The sequence below is a fragment of the Heliangelus exortis genome, chromosome 5 (assembly GCF_036169615.1).
Source record: "Heliangelus exortis chromosome 5, bHelExo1.hap1, whole genome shotgun sequence".
NCBI classification, from domain to species: domain Eukaryota; kingdom Metazoa; phylum Chordata; class Aves; order Apodiformes; family Trochilidae; genus Heliangelus; species Heliangelus exortis.
The window spans coordinates 28,538,815-28,563,855 of record NC_092426.1 but is presented as its reverse complement, the minus strand read 5'-3'; the positions used below and the strand labels follow the sequence as shown (position 1 = coordinate 28,563,855).

General features: G+C 33.2%; 1 protein-coding gene across 2 annotated transcripts in view; it reads right to left on the bottom strand.

The window, feature by feature from the left end:
- Nucleotides 1–25,041, bottom strand: part of NOVA1 (NOVA alternative splicing regulator 1) — a 143,504-nt gene that overhangs the window by 3,553 nt on the left and 114,910 nt on the right. The window contains exon 4 of one of the 2 annotated variants that reach the window (XM_071746207.1): nucleotides 17,983–18,054. The exons of the other annotated variant lie outside the window; for it this stretch is intronic. Coding sequence (XP_071602308.1) covers nucleotides 17,983–18,054 — 72 coding nt within the window. The remainder of the gene's footprint in view (nucleotides 1–17,982; nucleotides 18,055–25,041) is intronic. 2 annotated transcript variants of the gene reach the window in all.

Sequence of the window (25,041 nt, the reverse complement as noted above, 5' to 3'; positions counted from 1 at the left end):
CACCAAAAAAACCCAAACAAAAAAGCAAACAGCAACAACAACAACAAAAAAAAACCCACAAAAAAAACCCCAAAACCCCAAAACAAACAAAAACAACCCCCAAGCCCCTCAAACAAAAATCCCAAACCAAACTCCAAAACACTTGACTAAAGAAAGCAAATATGGTATAGCATGGACAGATAATAAAGTTGGTCTTCAACAGGACACCAATCCTGGTGTTCAGAAATTTTTTGTGTACTACAGGGCACTACTATTTAGCCTATGGAAATGAAGTGCAGCAGGAGAGAGTATCTACATGCTGAAGATTTTGAAAGAACAGAATATGGCCATTGTACATCTTAAGAAAACAAAATGTTTTCAAATTAAAGGGTTTTGCCTATAAATCCAACCTTTCCTCCTGTTTGAACAAGTTTCAAACTGTTACAACCTCATTAGGGTCAACAAGTTTATTACTCATTGACTTCTCTCTATGAGCAAAGAATGACATAAAAATTCAAATATTTATACGTATTTTTCATAGCTTTCATTTTTATATACCTTTTATAAATGTCCCAAAGTTTTAATGTTATTCATATTTAACTGATATGATGCTTTCTTTTACAAAAATACTTTTTAGTAGCCTAATGATATGGACCATAAATGTTGGGAGTAACACCTTTCAATTTATGGACCTTTTCATCAAAAGGCTACCTCAAATCTCAGCAACAAGTCAATACAAAATCCAATTAAAATTTTATTAGCAACATTATCATCTTACTGCCTCATTATAAATTCAAGTTTACTATAAAGTCAAGCTAATTACAAATAAAAATGCATGCCCTAAAAATAAGCTTTTTCTAGTCTTACTAATTTTATATATTTCCAGTAGTTATGATAGCATAAAAATAAAATCTTTGGAAATCCAGCATGTTAAAAAGTTAAGAAACATTCTCCACTTATGCAATGTGCACATGAAAAATTTTAACATACCATATCATCTTTTGCACAGGATATTTTTACAGCATATATAGAATTTTTAACTGTTTTAGAATTTCAGTCTCACTGGTATAAGAATAAAAGTTGCTCTATGGTATAAGTAAAAATTATTAAGATGTTGAGTTATTCTAAAGATAACATAAATGTATGGTATTGAAAAAAATACTTAGTCCACCTATATATCAAATAATCTTTATGAAAATACAAGCATCTCAATATGTGTATATTTATTTATACATATTTGTGTATATACACACACACACATTGAAATGTTTATCTTTATATACATGGGCATTTTAAGTCAGGACACCTCATAGTAGTTTCAAAATGTAGTTTGAACTACTTGATGATTCTGAGGTGCCTTTTGCTATTTCTCCTATCAGAAAAAGAAGTAAACCCTTCTTGAATTTGATACGGTATTTGGGGCTCTAGATGCAAAACACACTAACTAATTGCTAAATGTAAGGATGTTCAGATTTTTTTTTGTTAAATATATATATGTAAGGGTTTTTTCATTTGTTTGGTTTGGTTTGTTGGGTTTGGCTTTTTTGAGGAATTTTTTTTTTCACTAACACTCAAAAATGCAAAGTTGCATAAAAATAGAATCACTCAGTAGAAGTGCAACTTTTATTGCACAGTAGAGCTTGTGTGATTATGGTTTTGTGGCACATATCATAGAAAGTGACTTAGGACATATTAACAGCTTCTTTGTTTGAGATTTGGACAACTGTGATTTGCCACAGCCTCCTTAGTTTCAGAACCAATAGGCACAGTTCTCAAAAAGGGAGGCATGAGCGTTTATCTAAGTTCAACAGAAGAACATAAGAAGGTATGAAATTACACTTTCATAAGCATATAAGAAATTGCAGAAGTAACTAGATTTAATTTTAGGGCAGCATTGAAGCATATGGTGACTTAACATAGCTATACTTGCAACGTATGTAAATCCAGATTATTTTAATATGGCTACGATTACTCTAAAGGACTGTTAAAGTAAAGTAAAATAATGGTTTAATTCAGCCACAAAATTAAGAAATATTTGTTCTTTAAGCAAAAAGAGAATGATCTCTAAGAGAATGGCTCACTATTAACAATTATTAACAATTCATATTCACTATTAACAATTCTGGTTGATCAACAGATTTATCTGCCTAATCAGATAAAAGAAAAAATGATCCCTTTCCCTATACCCATCCACTCCCACCTTGATTAGAAGTTTTTTTGTTCTACTATATACTAATATACTACAGTAATTAGTCAATACAGACAATCTACTTTTTACTAAGATGTCACAGAAAACATTACATTCCAATTAAAATTCAGTTTTAAAAGAACACAAATACATCTGTATGCATCTTGCTTAAATCATAACCATGACATTTGCATTCTTTTGAGATAATAATTTGCAACCTTCCTGTATTTGTGACTTTTTTTTTTTCCCTAAAGGGTGGTAATTACTTTAAAGAGGAAAACATACTTAGAATTATTTTATATATATATATATATATATACATATATATATTCTCAACCTGTTTCCTGCATTCACTTGACTTTCTTTGGTGTATATACTGGAATATAAACTCTTTAGGGAAATGGGTGGTATATACTCATGCAGTATCTAACATTAAGCCACAGACCTCTAGGTGTCAGTAAAAATGAAATAATGCAAATATATGTATTTTTTCTTTTTTGTTGAAGCCTAAAATCCATAAGGTCACTGAGTTACAAGATATAAAATGATTCAACAAAATTACTGGCCTCAGCTCCTGTTACAAAAACAGAAAATGAAAAAGTGATTATTACCTATTTGGTTTTGTTACCTGTACCACCAATATGTTCTAAAGTACTTAACTCCCTGTCTGTCAGGGAAATGGGGCAGTTCAGAAAATTATTCGGATGCAGAAGTGAGAAACCTAACTACTATCCAAAATAATAGTACTTCGACTAATGCAGGAAGGTTAGGTTTCAAGGTTTACTTGTATGATCCTGGCTACACTGAAATTGTGATAAAAAAAGAAGAGTATCTAAAGCAATTATGAACATAAGCATAAAATGCATATGCAATTAGCAATTGAAAGTAAAAGAAAAAATAGAAAGAAACTCAACGTTTATTTCATGCCAAATAGATTTTATAAAAATAAGGATTGCAATGACAGCATTTGCTTGCTCCCAAAGCAAATTAATTACTACTACAGGCATCACTCTCATCCTATTTGCTTAACATAAGCAAGCTCAAAATCAGGCACAGCAAGTATCATACTTCTCCCCTGACAAGGAACAAAACTATAACAAAAATAAAGGCAACAAAGCAATTTAACTGTGCAACTTTTCACTAATATACTACTATGTCTTTAAAAGTCTTTACAAAGGTGCAACAGTCCAAGAAACAGGGGTGCTTAAGAAGAGCTCATACTGGAGAGCAGTTTGTTTCCCTCAGTCCCCAGTGAAGTGAGCAGGTATTTGACGAAACTGCACTTCAGAAGAGAACACTCAGTACTTGAGGGATCTCAGGCATTATGTCCAGAGGACATAATTCAAATTGCTTTAACTTAGCATTAATGGCTCATATTCATGCATGCTGCAACACCCTAGACTTCCAAACACTTTATTGGCTAGTTCCTACATCCTTCTTGATTTACTGACAGCCCACCTGCATAATCCCATGCTGCACTCACTCATCTTACCAGCATCACCTCAAAGTCCTCTGATCTACCACACTGAAGGTTCTGGTTCAGTTGTGGGAGCTGAACAGCATCCTCTGTGGAATGCCAGATGTTTAGTGATGATGCTGTGCTACTTCCCTTATGCTGCAAACTGGGAGCAGTTATAGGCATATGTCAATAAACACAGAATATCTTCAGGGCAAGCAGAACCATGACCAAATCTGCATTGCTGCACATTTGCCACATGAAAACCTTAAGTTATGTCTCTCCAGTCCTCATTCCCACTCCTCAAATGTAAAGACCTCTAACTACCTATGGCAATGTTCTCAACATTTTCACTTTTCTAATTACCTTATTTCCTTGCCCCCCTCTCTAATGACACAAGCTCTGGGCATGTTCTTAGTGCTCACAGTCTTCAGAGGTGGGGGGTGGCAACCATAAACTAGCACCTTATGTGCCACCCAGCTAATACAAAATATTTACCTGGCAAATGTATTGGGAGGATGAAATACATGCTGACTGGTTAGACAGCAGGACTTAGCAATTGATGCTCTCTTATGCCAATTAGAGTAACTGTACATAAGGAGATCAAGAAACCTGGCTTTACATTTAAAACTTGACATGGTGGTGTGAAATATACTAAATTACCCCAGAAAAGAAAAATTCTCATTAATTATACAAAATAGCAACAAAACTTGGAAAAAAACAAACAACTTGATAGTAGGAGGATTTAATTGTATTATCCTATGTTTATTCTAACTCAGAGAATTGTTTCTAAAGAGACTGTACAGATATTAATGAACCAAGGGCATTTTAAAAAAAAATCTGTTATTCAGTTTTCCTTTTTCTTCATTTATTTTCAGAAATTTAATTATACTCATCCCATGAATCTTCTGTAGTAGTTGTATTTTCTCCTCTTAAATGTTTAAGCTTCTTCTGTAACGTTATTTTCTCCTAACAGAGATATGTCTTCACAAAAAATGTTCCATTTAATGTGACAAATTTACCCTAATCTATCACAGTTCTATATTTTAGTCTCTCTATAGCAAATAACTGTTATTCCCTTAAAACCGTATTTAAATTACCACCTTCTATTTTATCACTTTTATTGCTCATAAATTAGTTTAAACTCTCTAAAACTCCATCTGGGCTCTGGAATCTATACCTATTTGAATACTGGATGCTATTTTAGCTTCTCATTCGACTGTAGGCTTGGAGCTGATGAGAGGGTATTTTGAGAGCACAAGTTCCTGCACAGAGCAGTCAATGAAGAGTAAGAGCCATCTATTATTTTCTGTGTCAAGCTAAACACAGTTAGAGTAGGCTTCAACTGACACAAGTGGCCCTGTGACATCCATCCTTAAACCAAAGTGGCAGTACGATGAAAACCTGGGAGAAAAACTGGGGTCAACAAAAGATGTGATAGAAATCTACTGGAATCACACAGAAAAACAAACATTACATTACAGGCAAGATGATGCATGATGCACTTAGAATTTACAGCCACAATCTGTCCTATCAGCCAGCTCCTGAGAAGTCCCTGGCTATATACCTAGTGCCAACCACAAGCTCGAGGCAAAACAAACTACCAAAAGGTCATGAGACATCCTATGTGGACAGGAGGCAGAAATACCAGGCTGGTCTGGACAGGTGTTTGCTTATGTCAGACTGGGGCTCAGCCTGCAGCAGAAGGCTTACACAGCAAATCTTTTCAGGAAGAGATCCTTAAGGGTGTTAGTGGAATGTCTCAGTGACTTCATTAGTTCTGGACTGGCTTCCATATGTATGTATAGTGAAATAAAAACTTGCTTCTTCAGAGGTTTTGTGCATGGAAAAAATCCATGGTTGCTCACTCTATTCCTTTTAGAGAAAATACTTTAAAAATACAGACATCTTTCTAAATGTATATTTACTTAACAAAATAAGCAAATATCCATAAAAATATCCCTATTAAATTTAGCTAGATCATAACGTAAATAAACGTAAATATTGTAAATAAAAGCTAGATCATAAATTAACCTTCCCTGATAATGTTTAAATTCTGTAAACACTATGTCAATTACAATTTTCTTTTTCTATAAAATGGTATCTAGACCCAACATATTGCTATTAAATGCAAATCGATTACAGGAAAAGATTAGTTGCTATGTAGTTCCTCAACATAATATACTTTTTTTTCCTAGTCATGTGCTACTGAGATTTTCCTCTCACCACAAAGAGCAAATACACTTGTAGTATTTCCTTCATGTATTTTACCTGCATTTATTGCAATATTAATATAATCTTGCCGTTTCTTTATGTTTCTTCTTTGTGGTATGCTGTTTCTTTCAAGTAAACTCGAAGTTAAATAAACCCATTGTAAAAAGTGATATTTCAAGTATGAGGTTTTTCTTAATTTAAAATCATACTAGATCATAATAACTCTAATAAAATAAAAAGACAGTGCAACCACATTCTTAAACATGTATTTATATCTGCTACTCCATTGCAGCAGGAGTTTAGGGTGATTTCTACTCTACTGTTTATCACAAGTGTTCATTTTGTTCCAGTTCTCAGACCTCCACTCAGCTGAAGCTGCATTTCTCAAGGGCGTTATTTCATTTTAATCCTGACAACTATCCCACAATACAAACCTAACTTCAGCTTAAATGCTTGGGAATAATTTACATCTGAAATCATAAGGCTTAGAACCACACAACCATGCTGGAGAAAGATTTACTAGAGGAAGGAAAGAACATGAGGCTTTTTGCACAAATTACTGCTTTGGCTTAAATCTAGACCATTTTTCAATTTGTATTTTATATTAAATTTTGACTCTTAGGGATAATGAAAAAAGTACCTCCTGCTTCTTTAAGTTACTATCTAATTATGCTTCTGCCCACTTTATAGTATGAACATTAGGTTTTTCTTTCATGCTTTTAACTAAAGATCTAATTTGGAAGGCAAAATTCTCACAGCAAGGAATAGGCAAATCATGTTTAAACAAACAAAAAAAAATTTCTCTGATATCTCTTCAGCTGCCTTTGTTGCAAGTGTGTTCACAGGCTCTATCTCATAAATAGGCTTCTTGATAGAAGAGGGAAAAGCTCTATTATAAAAGAAAGGCTCCTTTTGAGAAAGCAGTTTTTACTGAATGTGTGCACATGCAAGTTGTGTATGGAGAGAATAATTTTTGAAACAACCTTGGTTATACAGGTGGTTGATTTTCTGAGATTATCTAGTTCTGAACATTATAATTACAAATTTGCACACATAGAAGTCCATTAATAGCTTCATGAGTATCCCTCATGAAAACATTAAAAAGTGGGAGAGTGGAAGAAATCAAATACTCCATGAATTTGCTATGATACATAGTTTTAATAACATGGAGAAGAAACTTAACTTTTTTTTTTTTTTCTGTGCAGCATAAAAAAAACATTCCATATTTTATGCATTAATGTTTCATGAGTTTCAAATTACATTTGCAGAGAAGTGTAATGTATTTTGAGTAGCTTCATTTATACTTCTCACTTTATAATTAAGAAAAAAAAAAAAAAAGAGCCAGTTACACACTGAATTATACAGGAGCAAAAAATCAGAGCTTTTCACCCAATTGTAGAGTATGCAGTTAACATAGAAAATCAGACATCTATATTGACTGCTACATTTTTCAGATGAAACATCTTTTAAGAAGACAGAAAGCAGGAATACTAACTGATCTGGCCAGAAAAGCCTGAATGATACTTTCAGTAACAGTAGAACTTTTAACCCTACTCTCTAGCTTAAATCACAAGAGTTCTCCCTCTCTATCTAAAATCTCTTTTCTCTTTTCTTCATCTAATTTGTTTCATGCTGTTCTATGAATACCTGACAACATTCCAGAGTCAAGGATGGGTTTCACAAAAGCATGAATATTTACAGTACTATGGAGTACAGTAATTTGGGGTGCTTTTGATTGAAAGACATAATGTAATTATAATGTAATGTCATCACTGAAATTGCTGAAAAGACACTTCATGTAAAAAAAAAAACCAATAAAACTCTGTGGTTCTCAAAGTCCATTATGTAAAATATTCTAATGTGAAACAGAATAGTGAAAGGCACCTTATCAGGTCTAGGCACCAAAATCTAGTGACAATATGTTTTCATAAGAGAAATATTTTTATGTTCCTTCAGATAGAGGCACATAAAATGGTAGAGCTGAACTGTTTTTAACAAAAAAAAGATTTTAAACACAGACAACATCTAGCCAGGCACACAATGTGAAAAAAAAAAGTAAACAAGGAAAGGCAGGTGCTCATTACCATTCCCACTGACCTAAGGTTTGATTCAAAAACTTAAGAAAAATGTCAGTACATTAAGTAAATCCCACACCACCTGAATATATCACTACTATATAAGGCTTTTAGTACATACAGATGCAATTGTCTACTACACATATACAATTCTATATGTAACTCCATAATGCTTAATTACTTTTATGGAGAACACTACTACCTAGACAACAACTCCAGCTCAGTTGGAGAGTACAGAAGCTACTTATTCAGCAGTGCCTCTTTAAACTCTTCATTCACAATTCAGCTGATTCTAAAAACAATAAAAAACCAAAAGCAAGTCCATATGGAAGACATGACATACTCCTGCTCTATACAGACACAATAAATGGAACCATTCCTTCTGACAGGCCAATCATGTCTTAGAATCTCACAGCTGCAAGAAGGTCAGACATGAATGTGCTTCTGCACAAAAACAAGTGAAAGCTCTTCACATCACAAGATCATGGAATAATAATAATTAAAAAAAACCCCTAAGTCTGATACATCATTATTTCAAGATCTTCTCCAACCTTTCTTCAAAGCAAATTTCTGTTTTTAACAATATTAATTTAAATAATATAGCTTTTAACTGAAAGAGAGCTTTTATACCCACTTTATATTTATTTAAAAATATAAAAATAAAAAAAAGAACAGGGAATTTTTAATGGTATATCTTGGCCTAACTTTGCATCAGCCTTGCACAAGCTTCCTACAAGCCAATTCAAAACCTGACAAGGATCAGAGATCAGATCCAGGTAATATCAAACTCCTAGACTAGGTAAATATATCAGTAATGATAATTAAGTGGCTAGCTTATAACTTAACATTCACCCAAGCAAATATATACGTATATGTTTCATTTATAGGTATATCTCCTTCCTCATTCATTCTTTTCTAAACTTGTAGTTATACATTATTAACTGAGATAGACACAAGGAAATAGTGACTACTGCCGAAAGAGGAAAAAAAAATGGAATAAGTGGAGGCAATGAGAGAAATTAGTAGTTGAATAAACAGAAACAAAAAGATTGATAGGTACTAGCAATTATGCCAATAATGAATGTCAACCTAGCCTATCAAGAAAAGCATAAACACAAGAAAAAACTGCAGCTGCATCCTCCCTGCTAAGCACCCGGGATTTAGATAATAACAGATTTAGCTCAGTGAGAAAATTTTAAATATATATTTTTAAAACCAGATACCTGCAAACCATATTGGCTTCAGATATCTGTCCAGAGGGTTATACTTGTCATAGAATGGGAATCTGTGGACCCAAATTTTACTAAGAAAAACTATCTGTAAATTAGCAATAACAAAACAAAAAAACAAACAAGCACAAAACAAAACAACCCCTTGCAACTTTTAAGATTTATTAAGCATTACAAAAGCTAGGCAGAGGTAACATTTGGAAATAGATATATATTAATAATTTTGGCCTGTTAACCATCTAATACAAATGTTGACATGGAAAAAAGTAACTCCTTAAGCAAATTGAGGCTGTGGGACACAATTGTTAGAAACGGATGTATTTAGACATACACATCCCATGTTTTTATACCTCTACTACATATGTGTTATTCTATGTGTGCATTTACTTGGAAAAACTCCATTTTGGTTTAAATAAGAAGTGTTTCACTAAATATTTTAAATATATTATGATCGATAAATATTCTGCAAAGATTTGCTTATCTTTTCACTTGATTTCTTTTTTTCTGCATGGCTTAATTATGCATAAGCACTGGTCTGCACAATATCTGAAGGAACTGTATTTTGCTTCAGTACTCTTTACCAAAGAACATCATCAATCACAGTTTAATCTATTTTACAAACCCATTTTATTCCATAAAGCAGTAACACTTAAAAGAGCTTACACGGAGACTGCATTTCAGTATTCCATGGGTAGGGGGCAGCTGCTAATTTATTATCACAATTATTTTCAGGAAAAAAAAAAGGAAAAAAAAAAAAGGAAAAAAAAAAAAGAAAAAAAGAAAGAAAAAAACAAAGCCACAACATTCCACAAATAAACTCTAATCCCCCCCCCCACCAGCTAGTGTGAAAATAACAACAGGCACAAAACTACAGGAAAACAGTGCTTCAGAATAAGCTGCAGTTACATATTGTTTTGACTGCAGCATAAAGATATTGACTTAAGTCTGGGATGTGATGCTATGGGCAAAGGTATCAGGAGGTGCACCTTATCTCTGGAAGAAAAAAGCCTCCCACCTCTTATCCCTCTGTGTAGTAAGTCAAACAGCTTCTTTCTATGGTTTTGTTGGGTTTTTTATTTCTCAAATCAGTCTGCTTTAATTGTTGAGTTTGTTTCACATCTATCTATGACTTCTCACCATCTGATAAATTCTCAAAGAACACCAAAAAAATTATGTATCTGGCATGAAGCCTGCAGCACGGTGCACTGTGTTTCTGCACTATTCCTACAAACAGCTTGTGAAACTGATAATGTTTTACATGGCACAAAGAAGATTTCATTTCATGTATGCCCAGAGCAGGACCTTCTAGGGCTAGGCCTAACTATGCCTCATTTAACTTACCTCTGAGATGTCATAAAAACGTTACACTTTCTGCCCTGTAATTTGTGATGTTAAGTATCTGCCCTGGTATGATAGTAAGCTCTATAACCATGATGTTTCTTTCTACGTTCTCATATAACTCTTGATTATATAAATTCTGAACTCTTTAGGAGCTTCTGAATTAATTTCTGAACAGCTCAAAACTCAGAGTCCAACCTTTGCGTGACTAATACAGAAAAAAAGCAGTAAAGTCATTCAAATTTGCATTATGGAAATTGCTCTGATATTCTGTTTTCTCTGGGCTGCTCAAACAGCAAAGAGTGCACTTAGTGACTCTTTTCCTATATACCTTAGACTATGGTTGGCTTTTTCTCCCAATTCTGAATAAAACATTATGTCACAAAACCTGAGCATTTGACAGTTATAATTTTGGTTAGACCACAGAGTTGCACCTTGTCAGCTTTCACTTTAGCTTACATGGAATAGATCTTGAATGAAGAAATATCTGGCACTTCATAACATGCTATTTATTTTCAGAACCTACATATCGTGTCTGCAAATATCCTTAAAGTTCAGAACAAGATCTTCAATTACAGAATGATATTTTTTTTTAATCCTAAACAACCTGAATAATATATACATGCAAGTCTAAAGCAAAATCTATTCAGTTAAAAAATTGTTAAATTTTTACATGTTCATAGATTGAATAAACCCCACACAAACACTAAGTGTACTGATGACTTTTCTCCCAAAACTCAGAATGCATAAACTACATGTATGATTTACAAATCAATGAAGGAAAAGCAGACCATAAAAAGTCATACTACAGCAAAATTTGTTTTCTAAATCACTGTAGCATGTTTCCAAAATTCTACATTTATTCACCTCCTTTAACAAGTTTTAAAACTAATAACTAAACTAAGGATTAAAACTGTTGATGGGCTTCATCTTCATTAATGCACAACAGGGGTAATGACGATGTAATATCTTGTTAAAACTGTTTCCTTACAAGAAAAAATAGCTTCTCCTTTTCCTCATATTTTTCCAAGCCTTATTTCATCTGCCTTTTAAAATCTTTTTTTTTTCTCTCATGATTTTTATCCATGAGGAAAAAAATAAAACCTACCGACCAGGTAGAATTCAAAATGTGAGTAGAAAATGGTTTAGCATTTATCAATTTTAATAGATAAAGGATAGTTAACTTGTACTCAGCTAAACTGAGAAAGAACATCTTTTTGAACAGGGGATGGAGCTTACTGAAATTCTTTTTCAAGCATAGAAACAAAACCTGATACATGAATATGGAATCACATTTTCACGTACAGAATTGCAACTGGCAGATCATTCATGAGATCCTCTGAATGATTTACCAGTTGTATTCAGACACTTAGCAATGGGAAACTACAGCCTTCCCCACATCTTATAAATGCTCCTGACAACACTTTCTTGACATTTAAGAAAGAAGTATTTGTTGTGTGGTGGGAGAGAGGAGAATAAAGGAAACAAGTTAATCAATATGAAGGAATATGAACACAAATTATCTATTTAGTTGCCCAAGGGGGTAAAATTGAAAGAGACGATAAGGAAGAGAAACATAATCCAAACTGATTTGCATGTAAGATTTTTTAAAAATTGCTATTTAAAAATCTTTATAGTATTTAAAAAAAATATATGTTTAAGGAGACAATACAAACAAAAGCACTGAGCTCAGCTACTGCAAAAATATTTGGGAAAAGCAGTCAAAGAGCAAGAGAGATATAATAAAAGTAAGAAATATAATAAAAGCCCAAGAACCAGAAAAAAAAGTCTACAGGTTCATTGTGCTTTGAGTTTAGCCAAGAAATGAAGCATTTTAATTGAGCAGCAGCACTCTGAAGCACTGAAACCTCTACTGGAGTCCTCTTACTTGAACAGCAGAATAACACTCCCTAGCCTTTTCTAGATATGTTATCTCAAATATTTTTTATTATATGCTGTCCACAGTGTGCCATTGGCAACTTGTAATCAAAAAGGGAACTCTGTCGTCTTATGAAATTGAAACAAAAAGGTCGCTTTATAAACATGAATTCACAGTTGATAAAATTATTTACAAATGTGAAACGTAAAGGTTTTCTCACAGTAGAAAGAGATGTACTTTTTCTAACTAATGTAGGCACTTTCATTCAACCTTATTACAATGCACAATGTTCAATAGGGAGTAAAAATTTATCAATGACTAATCTGACAGGTTGAAAAAAAGTCAAAATGTTATCTCACAGAGAAACGCTGTAGCTAATATTCTGAACAATCAAAATAAAGTTATAAGTTTTGTTGGGTTTTTTAATTATTATTTTTTTATTCTATAGCATATTTTATGAGAGCACTAAAAAGCTTTATATGGACCTTGTTTTTAAATGCATGGTACTGAGATTTAGACAGATCAAGTGATACATCCAGTATTAGTCAATCTGTCACAGACTTCAAATAAAATAGATTTTCTCAATATCACTGTAAGAAATTACATTAAAATTAGATTAAAGTTAGATGAATATTGCAGTTACAATGTCAGAGACAAAGTATCTTAACACTCACATCAAATTGTGAAATACAAATAGAGACAGTATCTCAAAGGCCTCTGGTGGCTATCTTGTATCCTGGGATCATAATTAAAACTCACTATTTGTATTTTAACATTAATCTACTGATAAAAACTTTAGCATATTATGTTTGCTATTATACATATTTTAGAATTACTTGTCATAAAGACTAAGACAAAGTTTCTTTCCTATTTCTTCTTCCGCCTCCCACAACAAAGTATATATTAAATGGGTGATAGGAATTATCAACACTTTAAAAGCTATCACTATACTTAAGAGACAGCTTTTATTTTCAGATTCTACCTCTCTGCCAGGAATAAAAAAATATACTTCTGCAAGTATTTTACAGACAAGAACAGGACTGTTCTTTAAAGACAGAAAGAGGGAGACCATGAAAAATAATGTTTACAATTCAGAGATATTAATTAAGCCCCCAATTGATAGTTATGTGTGTACTACTACATTCCCTTGCAATCTATAGATTTTGCATAAAATAAAGAGATCTTATAAGCAAAAAAGTAAAAATTCATAATACCAAGATTGTAACAGCCACATACTTGTGCTGTACCTCTTGTGTTCAGGCAGTACCAAGAAAACTGGCTCAGTCCTGCTGTGTAAAAAATTTGAAAAGGATTATAGATTTCATATGTTGTGGCAATTGACTGATATAGATGTGCTCAAAAAACCGTAAACCTTGAGGTCTGACTGGACAAATCCTACACCTATCTGCACTCCCCAACATTTATATTACACCATACTAAATGATATAATTAGAGTTTCACATGTATCCACAAAGAAGCAAAATATAAGGTACAACTCTAAAAAATGCAAATGCCATGGGAAAAAAATAGCGCATTTTAACAAGTTAAAATAATAGAAAGTTTGTATAGTAAGTTAATGACACAGTAAGGTGTCGATGATGTGATGACAAATCCTATTACATTACTGAATAACCTATCTCAGTAAAAGCCTACCTAAATTTTAAGGGAAAGGACTCCTATCCATCACTCTCCTCACTAATTCTAAGTTTGAACCTGTGTTTTGGCCTTTTATTCTCTTATAGCCAATAGTAAAGGAGCACTATCCCTCTCATGGAAAAAAGGGAGGACTGAAGAAAAGATGCTAAGGTTTGCAAATGCATTTATAGGCATACAACAAATAGAGAAAGGAGAAATACAAAGCTTAGGTTCACATCACTCGTATTTCCTCTAAAATAACAGTAACATCAGTAAAGCAGGCAGATAAAAGGAAAAAATAATCTTGTAGACAAAAGATGTAAACACTTTAATTATAGAAGTACCTGTCTAATGTCATTTATTTGTTAAAAAAAAATATTAGAACTTGTACCTTTAGCAGATACTACAGAGGAAAAGCAAGCATGTGTTATATGATGGTTATGGTGCTATTCATCACTTTTGAGATGGAATTCCCACTTTTAGTATTCTGTGGAAAAGTAAAATTGATTTCCTCTTTCTGGTAAATAAAAGTAAAGCTATATTCTGCCAGCTCCAGGGGCATCAGCAGAACAGTTTCACCACTGCAGCCATATGTCTGCCAGTGTTCCTGTTATAAACAAAGCTGACAAAGTTCAGAAGGGGGTAATACAGAAGCTCTCTGTCAAAAAGTTCATAAAGATTGACATTTTTTTCAGTAATAGGCAGACAGGAGAGGAGAAAAAACAACAGTTATTTGAGATGTCCCTAATTCTATTGTCTCTTTGGTTCTTTCTTCCTTCGGGAGTTTGTAGCATATGAATTTTTAATGTGAACAAAGGCCCAAGGAATTTCAACTGAAAAAATACACGAGACATTTACAACAATAATATTGACAGAAGTATACCTTCCTGGAACAAAGAACTAAAGAAAAATCACTTCCAAGGCAGGGGTTTCTGTGTCATACATGGCAATTCAGTATAAAACAACACATGACAGTTCCGAAGGAACATTTTTCTTCCACTGTGTAAAACATTTTAGAGAATACTCTCTCCTTGAGAATCATAAAAAGAACAGTGTCATGAACATTGGGAGTTTTGTTGGTTTGGTTTGGTTTTTTTTTCAGCTTGGTTAGTTTTTTGGTTTGGTTTTTTTTTCAAAAAATAAACAATTCAATAAAAGCTGACACTGCCATACAAAGGAGTTGATCTCATCTAAATGGAGGCAAAGTGAGTCATTAAAAGGAAGGCATAATAGAAGCCAGATTTCCTGCCCAGCTTCCTCTGACCTCTGTTGGCAAAGCTATTTTCCTCTTGCGGTAAAACGTATGCCTAGAAATTGTTCTCCCCAGTATGCAGTCTCTGTCAGAAGAACACAACTGACATGGTTGTACTGCAGGAAGGATCACATCAGGTATGCTCATCAACACACATACTTGACAGTTTTCTAATTAAAATGACCTATGGGGAGTCCTCCAACCCACTTCAAAAATCTCACTCCAACAGCAGCCCCGTCTTCAGTAGTGCTTAAACCTTGCTTAATCGCCTTATTAATCTTTAATAAAAAATATTGTCCTCTCAATTAAAATATAACAGAAAACTGAATGATCAGAAGGCAGATTTGCTACTATGTGCCCACAACAGGTGTGCTGTGAATTTTTTGTACACCTTAACACTAATTTTCCTGACTTCCATCCAGTTAAATAAGTTCCTCCCTGCTACCCTAATATAGCGACTTGTGAGAAAACACATACCTGGATGGTTGGTTTTGATTGAGAATTACCTTACACAGCCATGAATTAAACCAAACATTTGTTGTTGTCCTTGAATACTCTCCTATTGGGCACTTACATGACCACTGACAGGTTTGAGATTACTGTGTGGGAACCTATTTCCATGTGACAGCTGCAGTGCAGATACTTGTCAATACACTGGTGCTGAATGTTAATCAACACTACAGGCTGGGAACAATTGCCAGCTACATCACTTATCACTATAATGAAAAGAAAGGCCTTAAATGTCTTATCGTTTGCTTTGTGCTTCTTGATGGAAGACATTAGGAAACACTAGGAGGCATAAAATAATTAAAAACCAGTAGGAATTTCAAGGGTAAAGGACTTCCAAAAGTCCATATTGCTCTCTTAATATATACAGTTTTAATGCCGTTCAAAAGAGATCTTGATTATTTGTATGAAAACTGAACACAAGTGATGAATAAAATGCATTAAAAGATGTCATGTAGGCTATACACAGGACACAAATCATACACATCCCTTAGTTTGTATACTCAGCTATATCACGTGACAATATTCTCACAGAAAACCTTTCTATCAAAATAACTATTTTTAGCTATTTAAATGTAACTTAAAATTTTTACGCCATGCTCTACTTTTGGTAATTCAAAATTCATAAACCAGATGCAAAGTAGGTACTTTTCTGATGCTAATTGAACAGCACACTCAAACAGTATTTCCTCTTCCTTTTTCTCCAAATAATGATCATCAGGGCATACTCATAATTTAAGAAAAAAAAAAGAAAAAAAAAAAAAGTGGGAAAGAACACACAGAAAAGAAAAATAGCACAAAAGCTTCTTGAAAAGATCTATGCACTCAACATTTTAAAAATCTTCTAACTAAAACACACAAAATATTAATTGAGAAAGAATAAAGGCTGAATATAGTGCTCATGAAATATCCCTAGTTGTTGGCAAAGTTTTTGTCTTTGTCGTTTCATGATGATGAAGTTGAATAACTGCTGCTTGAATGGAAGCAGGCTGATGAAGAAGGCTTTAAAATTGAAGTCAGGAACATCACAATTTATATTTTTCTTATTTGTTTTTCTATCTGTTCAACTTCCCTGTAGATTTCATTCCTTTTTGTATTAGAAGTCTCTTTCAACAGACAGTCATGTGTTGATCAAAGATATATTGTTTTAATATGTTTGCATTCTGTTGTATCTTAAATTGTTTGCTCATACAGCCAGCAAGTTCTAAGCAGTTAACAAAATATCAAAGGATTGGAAATTAATAACAACATTAACTTCCAGGGAAAACTAACTTGTGAAGAAAACTTTTTGGGTATTCTCATCTAGTTTGTGATAGAATCATTCAGATAATGTAAATAAAGAGACTGTGTTAAAAACTGTTACCACATACTGCATACTTAAATTATGTGAACACAAAGAACATTAAGTTTAACAGTATATTAAAAAAATGAATAAGGTATATATTAAGGTTATACTAAACATAAATGAGTTCTAAAAAGTGTGGTATGAAGTAACTTTAAAAATTTTCATAGGGAAAGCAAAAATATACAGTATGACAATTTGTGGACATAATGAATGGGACATTTTTTTTCCAGTTAAAAGAGAAATAAATGAGTGTAATTAAAACAGAAAAATACCCAGTACATGATTTAAAAAATAAAATATGAATCGAGCCTACTTAGATGTGCTTTTAGATAGACAATTTTATTTCATTCTTAATAAATAAATTTTCATTTCAAATCTTTTTTTATTATATACACTATTTAAATAATGCCCCTATGTTACTGTCCACAAACACATTTCAATTTTTTTGAAATAAACAAATAAGTCTGTCTGCCATTCCTAGGCCGATTTCCAGCTAATTAAGCATTGTTTTAGGGATAATTCCATTATAATTTATAAATTATCCAGGAGTTAATACGTGTGTGCATATATACATAAACATACATATACCAAGAGTTACTCTGTCGACAAACACACCAGTGTGTATCCTTCCTATTTATTAAGCAAATAAAATTTTTAAAGGACTGTGTAACAAGATACTTTGCTTTCATCAGAAAGATAACAAAAAATTAAAAGAAAAATATTTTCATTTCAATTTACCAATTTCTTACAAGAGTTAGATATCTATGGTTATGGGTGTATATATGTGAATGAACGAATAAATCCTTAACCCACCATATCTTTTTCTCCAGTTTGCAAGCTGTCACCCGTGAAAAGTATGGTGTAGATGGTAGGATGATACTGTACCTGATTGGCTCTGGAGGTGGTCATGGGATCAGATGGAGAGGACTTGGTGGTAGTTGGGGAAGATGGCAATGTCTGGGAACAAAGCAGTTCAGGAGCAAATCAACCTTTACAAGCCTTAGACTGAACAGTTAAAAAAAAGAAATAAACCAACAAAAGTAACATAACTAGAAAACTAAAATAAATAAAAAATGCCTACGACAAAATCTTCCTCCTACTCATTGGAACTTAATGGAATTTAAAGTCAATTGGATAAATAATGCATGTAAATATGCATGCTTATGCATGTAAAAACAAATTAATGACTTGAAATCAAGATGGTGAACTCACATAAATACCCAAAAATATGCTGATCACATGAGGAAGATATTCTTTCCTCTCTCCTCCTCTTGGGGCAAATGAAGACTATAGTAAACAAAAATTCCAGCAAGTTCAATGAGCACATGAGAAACAGTTACCAGTCTACAAACAAACAGGGCCAATGCCTGGAAGAAGTTCAGAGACATTTACTTTGGCACCTTGTAACGCACCATTCTATAGCAGGGCCTATGGCCAGCAAACTGTGTTCCATATCTTACAAAAATTAAACTGAAGCTACTGAGTTTTTAGCAATATTCCAACTGCTAAAATATTCATTGATCTTTTCTTTAATCAAGAGGCAGGTGAACAAATGTAAACATCAATCTCATGATGGATGAGCATGCAACTAATACCTTCACAACAAATTACTACAATATATTTATGACTAGCGTTTAAATTGATCATTTAGTTGAGCAAAGGTTAGTAACTGATCACCAGGCCTGTGTTCAAAAAAACACAAAAAAGAATTAAGAGTCATATTTATTGATCATGTTTTCTAAATAATATACATACGCTTAACATTAATTCTTCAACATATCAAAAAGCACTGCTCTGTTTAAAATTTTTATATACACATTCCTCTTTAAAGTATTAGATTCTGACAGAATAACTCTTTATAAATGTAGTGAAAATGTAAAATTAGACTTTTCAAAACATAACATACAATACTTATTCAAAGCATGTTTTTGACATGTTAATAATATATAAATATTTTTAAAATGTCCAAAATTACACTACGTCTACTTGAAGAAATAAGATGTTGATATACTATACAATATGATTAATCACATGATCATATAATTACTAATCAAAACTATTTGGAAATAACTGAAGCAAAATTTCACAGTTTCAGCAGTTCTGTTACTTACAATCATTGTCAGTCCCTCATAAAATAGGTATACATACTTTTGCACTAAAACTCTTAATGCATATGAGAAAGCTGGGACACTGTGAATGCATAAAATCGTAAATTAGCAAAATATGGGCTTGTACATATGCACACACAAATATTTTAGCTGTATGTTAAACAATATGAAGATGCATTTTTTTCATAGTTTGTACATAAACAAGCAGCCAAACAGGGAAAAAATAACTTAAGGAACAGATCGTATTTTGTGTTTCCAACTGGTAAGTCATGTTATAAAACAATAAAAGTAAATTGTATAAAGCTTAAGCATCAACTGAAACTCTTTCAAGAGACTTAAGTAAAAAATACTACCATGTATATAGGGCATTATAAAAAATATGTAGCTTGCCAAAATGTTACTTGTCAGGAGACACTATACATTGGGAAAATCTAGGCAATCAAGGATTCTCCTATCTCTTTCTCTAGAGAAGATGGGTTCATTTCAAAGGGGATAGAATTCTGGAGAAAAAGAAATGTCAGATTCCATGACAGCAGAAGGCTAATCCTATTCAATTACAGAATTATACTGCTGATTTTAGTGGGATGATGCAGTAGCTCTTACACTGAAGTCTGAAATTTGCAATGAAGTGATTTCATCATTTCAGCTTAAACTAAAAGAAAAGCAAACAAACAAAGCACACAAACCCCCATTGCTGAATAAAATGGGGGATGGTTAACTCGTTCTGACAGGTTTTCTTTATTATAATTATATATTAAACTCTCAGCCAGAACTAAAAAAAAAAAGGAACAGAAAAAATGTTATGTCTCCAGCAAAAGTCTGAAAATATACTTTGACTAAAATATTTCAGACATATGAAAAATAGTTTGCTCTTTATAGGTATCACTTAACCTAACAAGAGGATTTATCAGGAAGTCTGTAGAACACTTAAACACTGGATTATGATGTAATCATTGATAACACAAGTAATTTAAGAAACTGGATGCATCTCAGATTTTAATTGATATCACTCTTCCTAAAGCACAGAAATGTATGGCTGCAATGAAAAAGGAGTGACAGTAATAATTTCAGGAGTCTGTTGAACTGTAACAACTATTAAGTTGCAGCATTTCACTATTCTATTTTGGCAAAAGCTTGTTCAAAATACAATGGAAAAAGAAAAAAAACATTTAAAATCAAGCCAAGTGTATTAATGAACAAGAATCAAGTATGGGCATAAATATTTTTTCCCCAAATATACGTAGCAATGACAAAATCCTGAAAACAGCAGTAAGGTTTTTCTTTTGTTTTTTTGTGTTTTTTCTTTCTATATCAGATTGTTTGTGTTTGATGCTTAACTTTTTTTTTTTTTAATGTTTACTGACATAACTGCTTTTATTTTTTTATATATGTATACATATATAAAAAAGTACATAAAGAACTTACAACATCTTGTAAAAATTCATCCTTTTTCATGCTTCTAATAATTCTACAGACCCACTAATTTACAGAGACACACCTACTTATGTCATCAATAGTAAAATAACACAAAGTAATAATTCAGAAAGTAAAAAAAGAAACACAGGCATTTGGATTTTGTATTGAATTTCCACTTCTTAATAAGTAATTTATTGATATACTCTAAATTGCTTTGGAAGAATTTTTAGGCAAAATTGCTTCTTAAAGAAAGCTGAACAGGGCTCAATAATTCTGATTTATTACATAGAATATAATAAATTTTTTAAAATTTGGCAAGTGTTTTGCATTAGGCAAGCACTTGAATTTAGTAGTTATTAGGCTTCTGGGAATGAGATGTATAAGTGATTAGAAATCCTAAGATTAATTTACAGAGTTTCAATTTCAGATCCTGAAACATGCATACTATAATTGAAGCTTTCCTGAAACTGCAGGTTGACTGCTGGCAAGGTTATTGATAAATGCCAGTCAGAATTTCAGCCATACACCACTCCTGTGATTAGCAGGGGTGTTAAAAGATACGTCTTGAATACTACGGTCCAAGCCATGGTTAAAACTGGTCTTCTCTGTTTTCTCAGATATTATTTCCTTTCTTGCTCATTACTTATGAGACAATGAATGGAAGACATTAATTTGTACAGGTAAGACCATGTTGTTTGCTTTTACTTTAAGCTTTTAGAACAGATGCTTGAGAAAACAGATTTTAAGTGATAAAGAGCTTATTTTTAGAAATAAAATTCTGCTTGAGCCATATTTGAATTGTAGTATTTTCTGAAAGCACAAGAAAATACTTCTTTCTTGTGTGCCACACAAGAATTAATTACATTGTGAGAGACTGCTCTCAGGCTGCACAACATACTAAAGGGTGCAGGAAGACAGTCAAAGCATCACACTTCCATGCTTCATATTTTTGATAATCAGAGGGAAGATATATATAATACATATACTCCATCTGCACAGTGTTCCAAAAAACCTCTGAGCTCTCTTTCAATGACTTCATGAATTGACTAATGCAGAGCTATGTCTAAATGACAAAAGTCACATCCTTATATAGATCCTGAAAAATTTTCAGTAATTACACTCTAGATAATAAATATTGTACTGAGACAGTTAACTTAATTCTCAGTACCTGTTAGTATATTCATATATGGAAGAGTAGAAAGAAAAGGCAGAAAATTAAGTACCATTTGAAAACAGGGTTAGAGACAAGCAAAGCATATAAAGAACATAATTTAAATGTGAAGTTGAAATTACATTACAGCTTCCAATTTCTCATTTCTCACTACAGGGCTTGCCAAATAAAGAAAAACTTGGATAATAACATTGCCCACATTAAATTACTATTCACACTAAGCTAATACTGAGATTCAGACTTGCATATATTAATACTGGTGCTTTTAAATCACTGAAATTAACGTGATGACAAAACTAATTTGCTTAAGCCAATATTTTAACGCACTTTAAGAAAAGGTGGTACCTTTTCAAATTGTATTAAATAGTTGAATGCCTTCTGCAGCTAAAATGAGAGAGCTCTGCAAGGCCCCATTGTGCTGAACATAAAAGACTGAGTTACTAGACTTTCAACAGTGTCAGAGATGAGCCTTTCTAAACAGACCAATTGCTTTACTAAGCATATTGAGTCTTCTCATCTCTTGTAAACTCCTTTAATTTGTAATATGATCCTCCTCTCAGCAGTGACTGCATAAATATACAATACACTCTAAAAATAAAATAAAATAAAAATCAAGGATTATTAATTTATTTACAATTAAGATTGTGAAAAGACTACTTTGATGACTTCAGTGATCTAATTCTACTTGCTACCTTTTCACTACTGTAAAGAACAAATAAAATACAGTCAGATGATATTTCATGCTCTGCATTTGGTTTTGGTTTTGTAAAAGAATAGACAGAGCAAAAGAAAAAGACTAACAAAGTTGGTGTCTATAGACAGAAAAGGTAATTCATCTGCATTTATGAATTCTTGGGGACTTTGAAAAAGGAAAAAAGTGTAGTTAAGTGTGATGTAGACAAAAGAACATCTTTTGTCATCTCTGGAGACAAGAAGGAGTAAGGATCTTAAAGCAAAACAGCAGGTGCCATTTGGATCATCAGAGCAACTTTGGATGGAGGAAATGATTTAAGATGAAGATTACAGTAAAATGGACAAAGAAGAAACAGACCCTTCTCTTTCCTTAAAACTTATTGCAGTAACACAGAACTACTGCACAATCTGGTGCTGTTATGGAGAAATACCAGAAAACTCAAGTCACCAGACATAGGCATCAATACATGTAAGAAGTTATAGGTCTAAGATTTGTGTCAAAAAAACCTGCCCAAATCCTAGAAGGAAGGAAAATGTCACCTTTTGATTCTGGTCTACTTTCAGATTTGGAAAAATACCACCAAAACAACGAAGGCATCAGAAGGTGTGAGATATCAGAATTTTCTTAAGAATCTGAACACTGCTGAAATTTCTACAATGTTCAGTGATGCTATTCATCCCCAAACAAAATCTTCTATTAACATTCCACTTTAGAAGCACGTACAACAAAGAGTTAATCATCAGCTACAGTTAATTGTGTTCATAAGACGGTTTTGCATATGAATTGAGATTATATCCAACACCGGTCAAATGAAACAAAAACTTAAAACAGTGGTCTTGCACCAGAATTAAGTAAAGAGCACATGAGGGTTAGGATATAATAAACATACTTTAATGGAATACTAAACTTTTGCCATTGGATTTACTGTACAGAACTGTCTCTCTAGCAAATAAGGGCTGGTTGGATTCTTTTTGTCCTCACAACTTGTAAATGCACCTGCATACATTATTTTTCATTGTATAATGGTAACAGATGTGATTCTTCACCTATGTTCAAGAGTGAGGAATGTTTACGAGAAATTGTTGACTAGATGTACTCACTGATCTACAAAACTATTATTATTTACCTCAAATGAAAAAGGCAGTATTTTCTCATATTCTGGAGTTTATTTAGTTTCATCTATGAGACAGAATGTTGCCTTAAATGGATGATAAAAAGAAAAAATCTTAATCAGAAAGAAGAGGTATTTTAAGGAACCAGCAAAGATTTCTTAAAAAAAGGACTTGAAAGCATTGGTGTATGAAAAACTGAATAGGAGCTGGCAATGTGCACTCACAGCCCAGAAAGCAAAGCATATCCTGAGCTGCATCAATAACAGCATGGCCAGCAGGTTGGGAAAGGTACTTCTCCTCTAATCTGCTCTTATGAGACCCCACCTACAGTACTGTTTCCAGTTATGAAGCCCCCAACAGACGAGCATGGAGCTGCTGAAGTGAGTCTATAGGAGGATCACAAAGAATATCAGAGGGCTGGAGAACCTCTCCTCTGAATACAGGCTGAGAGCATTGGGGCTGCTCAGCCTGGAGAAGGGTCTGAGTAGACCTTATAGCAGCCTTCTGGTACCTGAAGGGGCCTACAGGAAAGCTGGGGAGGGACTTCTTACAAGGACATGTAGCGATAGAACAAGGGCCCACAGTTTCACACTGAAAGAGGGCAGATTTAGGTTAGACATTAGGGAGAAATTTTTTACTGTGGGGGTGGTGAGACATGGGAAGAGGTTGTCCAGAGGAGCTGTGGCTGTCCCCTGCCCAGAAGTGTTCAAGGCCAGGTTGGATGGAGCTTTCAGCCACCTGGTCACATGGGAGGTGTTCCTGCCCATGACAGAAGGGTTGGAACGAGATGATCTTTAAGGTACCTTCTGACACAAACCATCCCATGAGTCTATGAAGACTTTTAAGTCTTTATATTCTGAAGAACTTACATTCTGTATTTTTAAAAATATAAGAAAAATTCTTCTTTTAGGCCAATATTCTTAAAGTCAGATTCTATTAAAGTACTTCAAAGTAAAACTTTCTAAAATTATGAATATTTCTTTTGCTATTGTTGTTGCTGATCAGCATTTCTGAAGTAAAAGCAGTCATTTTCACATGAAGAATGAGACTTTACAAATCTGGGTTCAAGAATTCAGTTCTTCAGATTTTGAATGTCTGAGACCACGATTAACAAATAAGTTAAAGACCCATGAGAGGTCAGTTCTAAATTCTAAAACCTTTGTCCTTGCTTTGATATCTAAGCATTGTATAGAATCAGAGAAAGTTTCAATTTGGAAGTGATCTCAGAAGACCAATTCCTGCTTAAATCAGAATTAGATCACACATCTTTGCTCCAATGTAACAGTGATGCAGTGACCATCGCTGCATCTGCTTTCTGGACAGGCTTCAGCACCTGCTACGTGTAAACCAACTGAAAACTGGAAAGAAAATTCAACAAGCACAGAAAGAAGCTGCGACAGCTTCTAAAGAAGGTGCTGTCATAAGACCACATTATACAGCTTT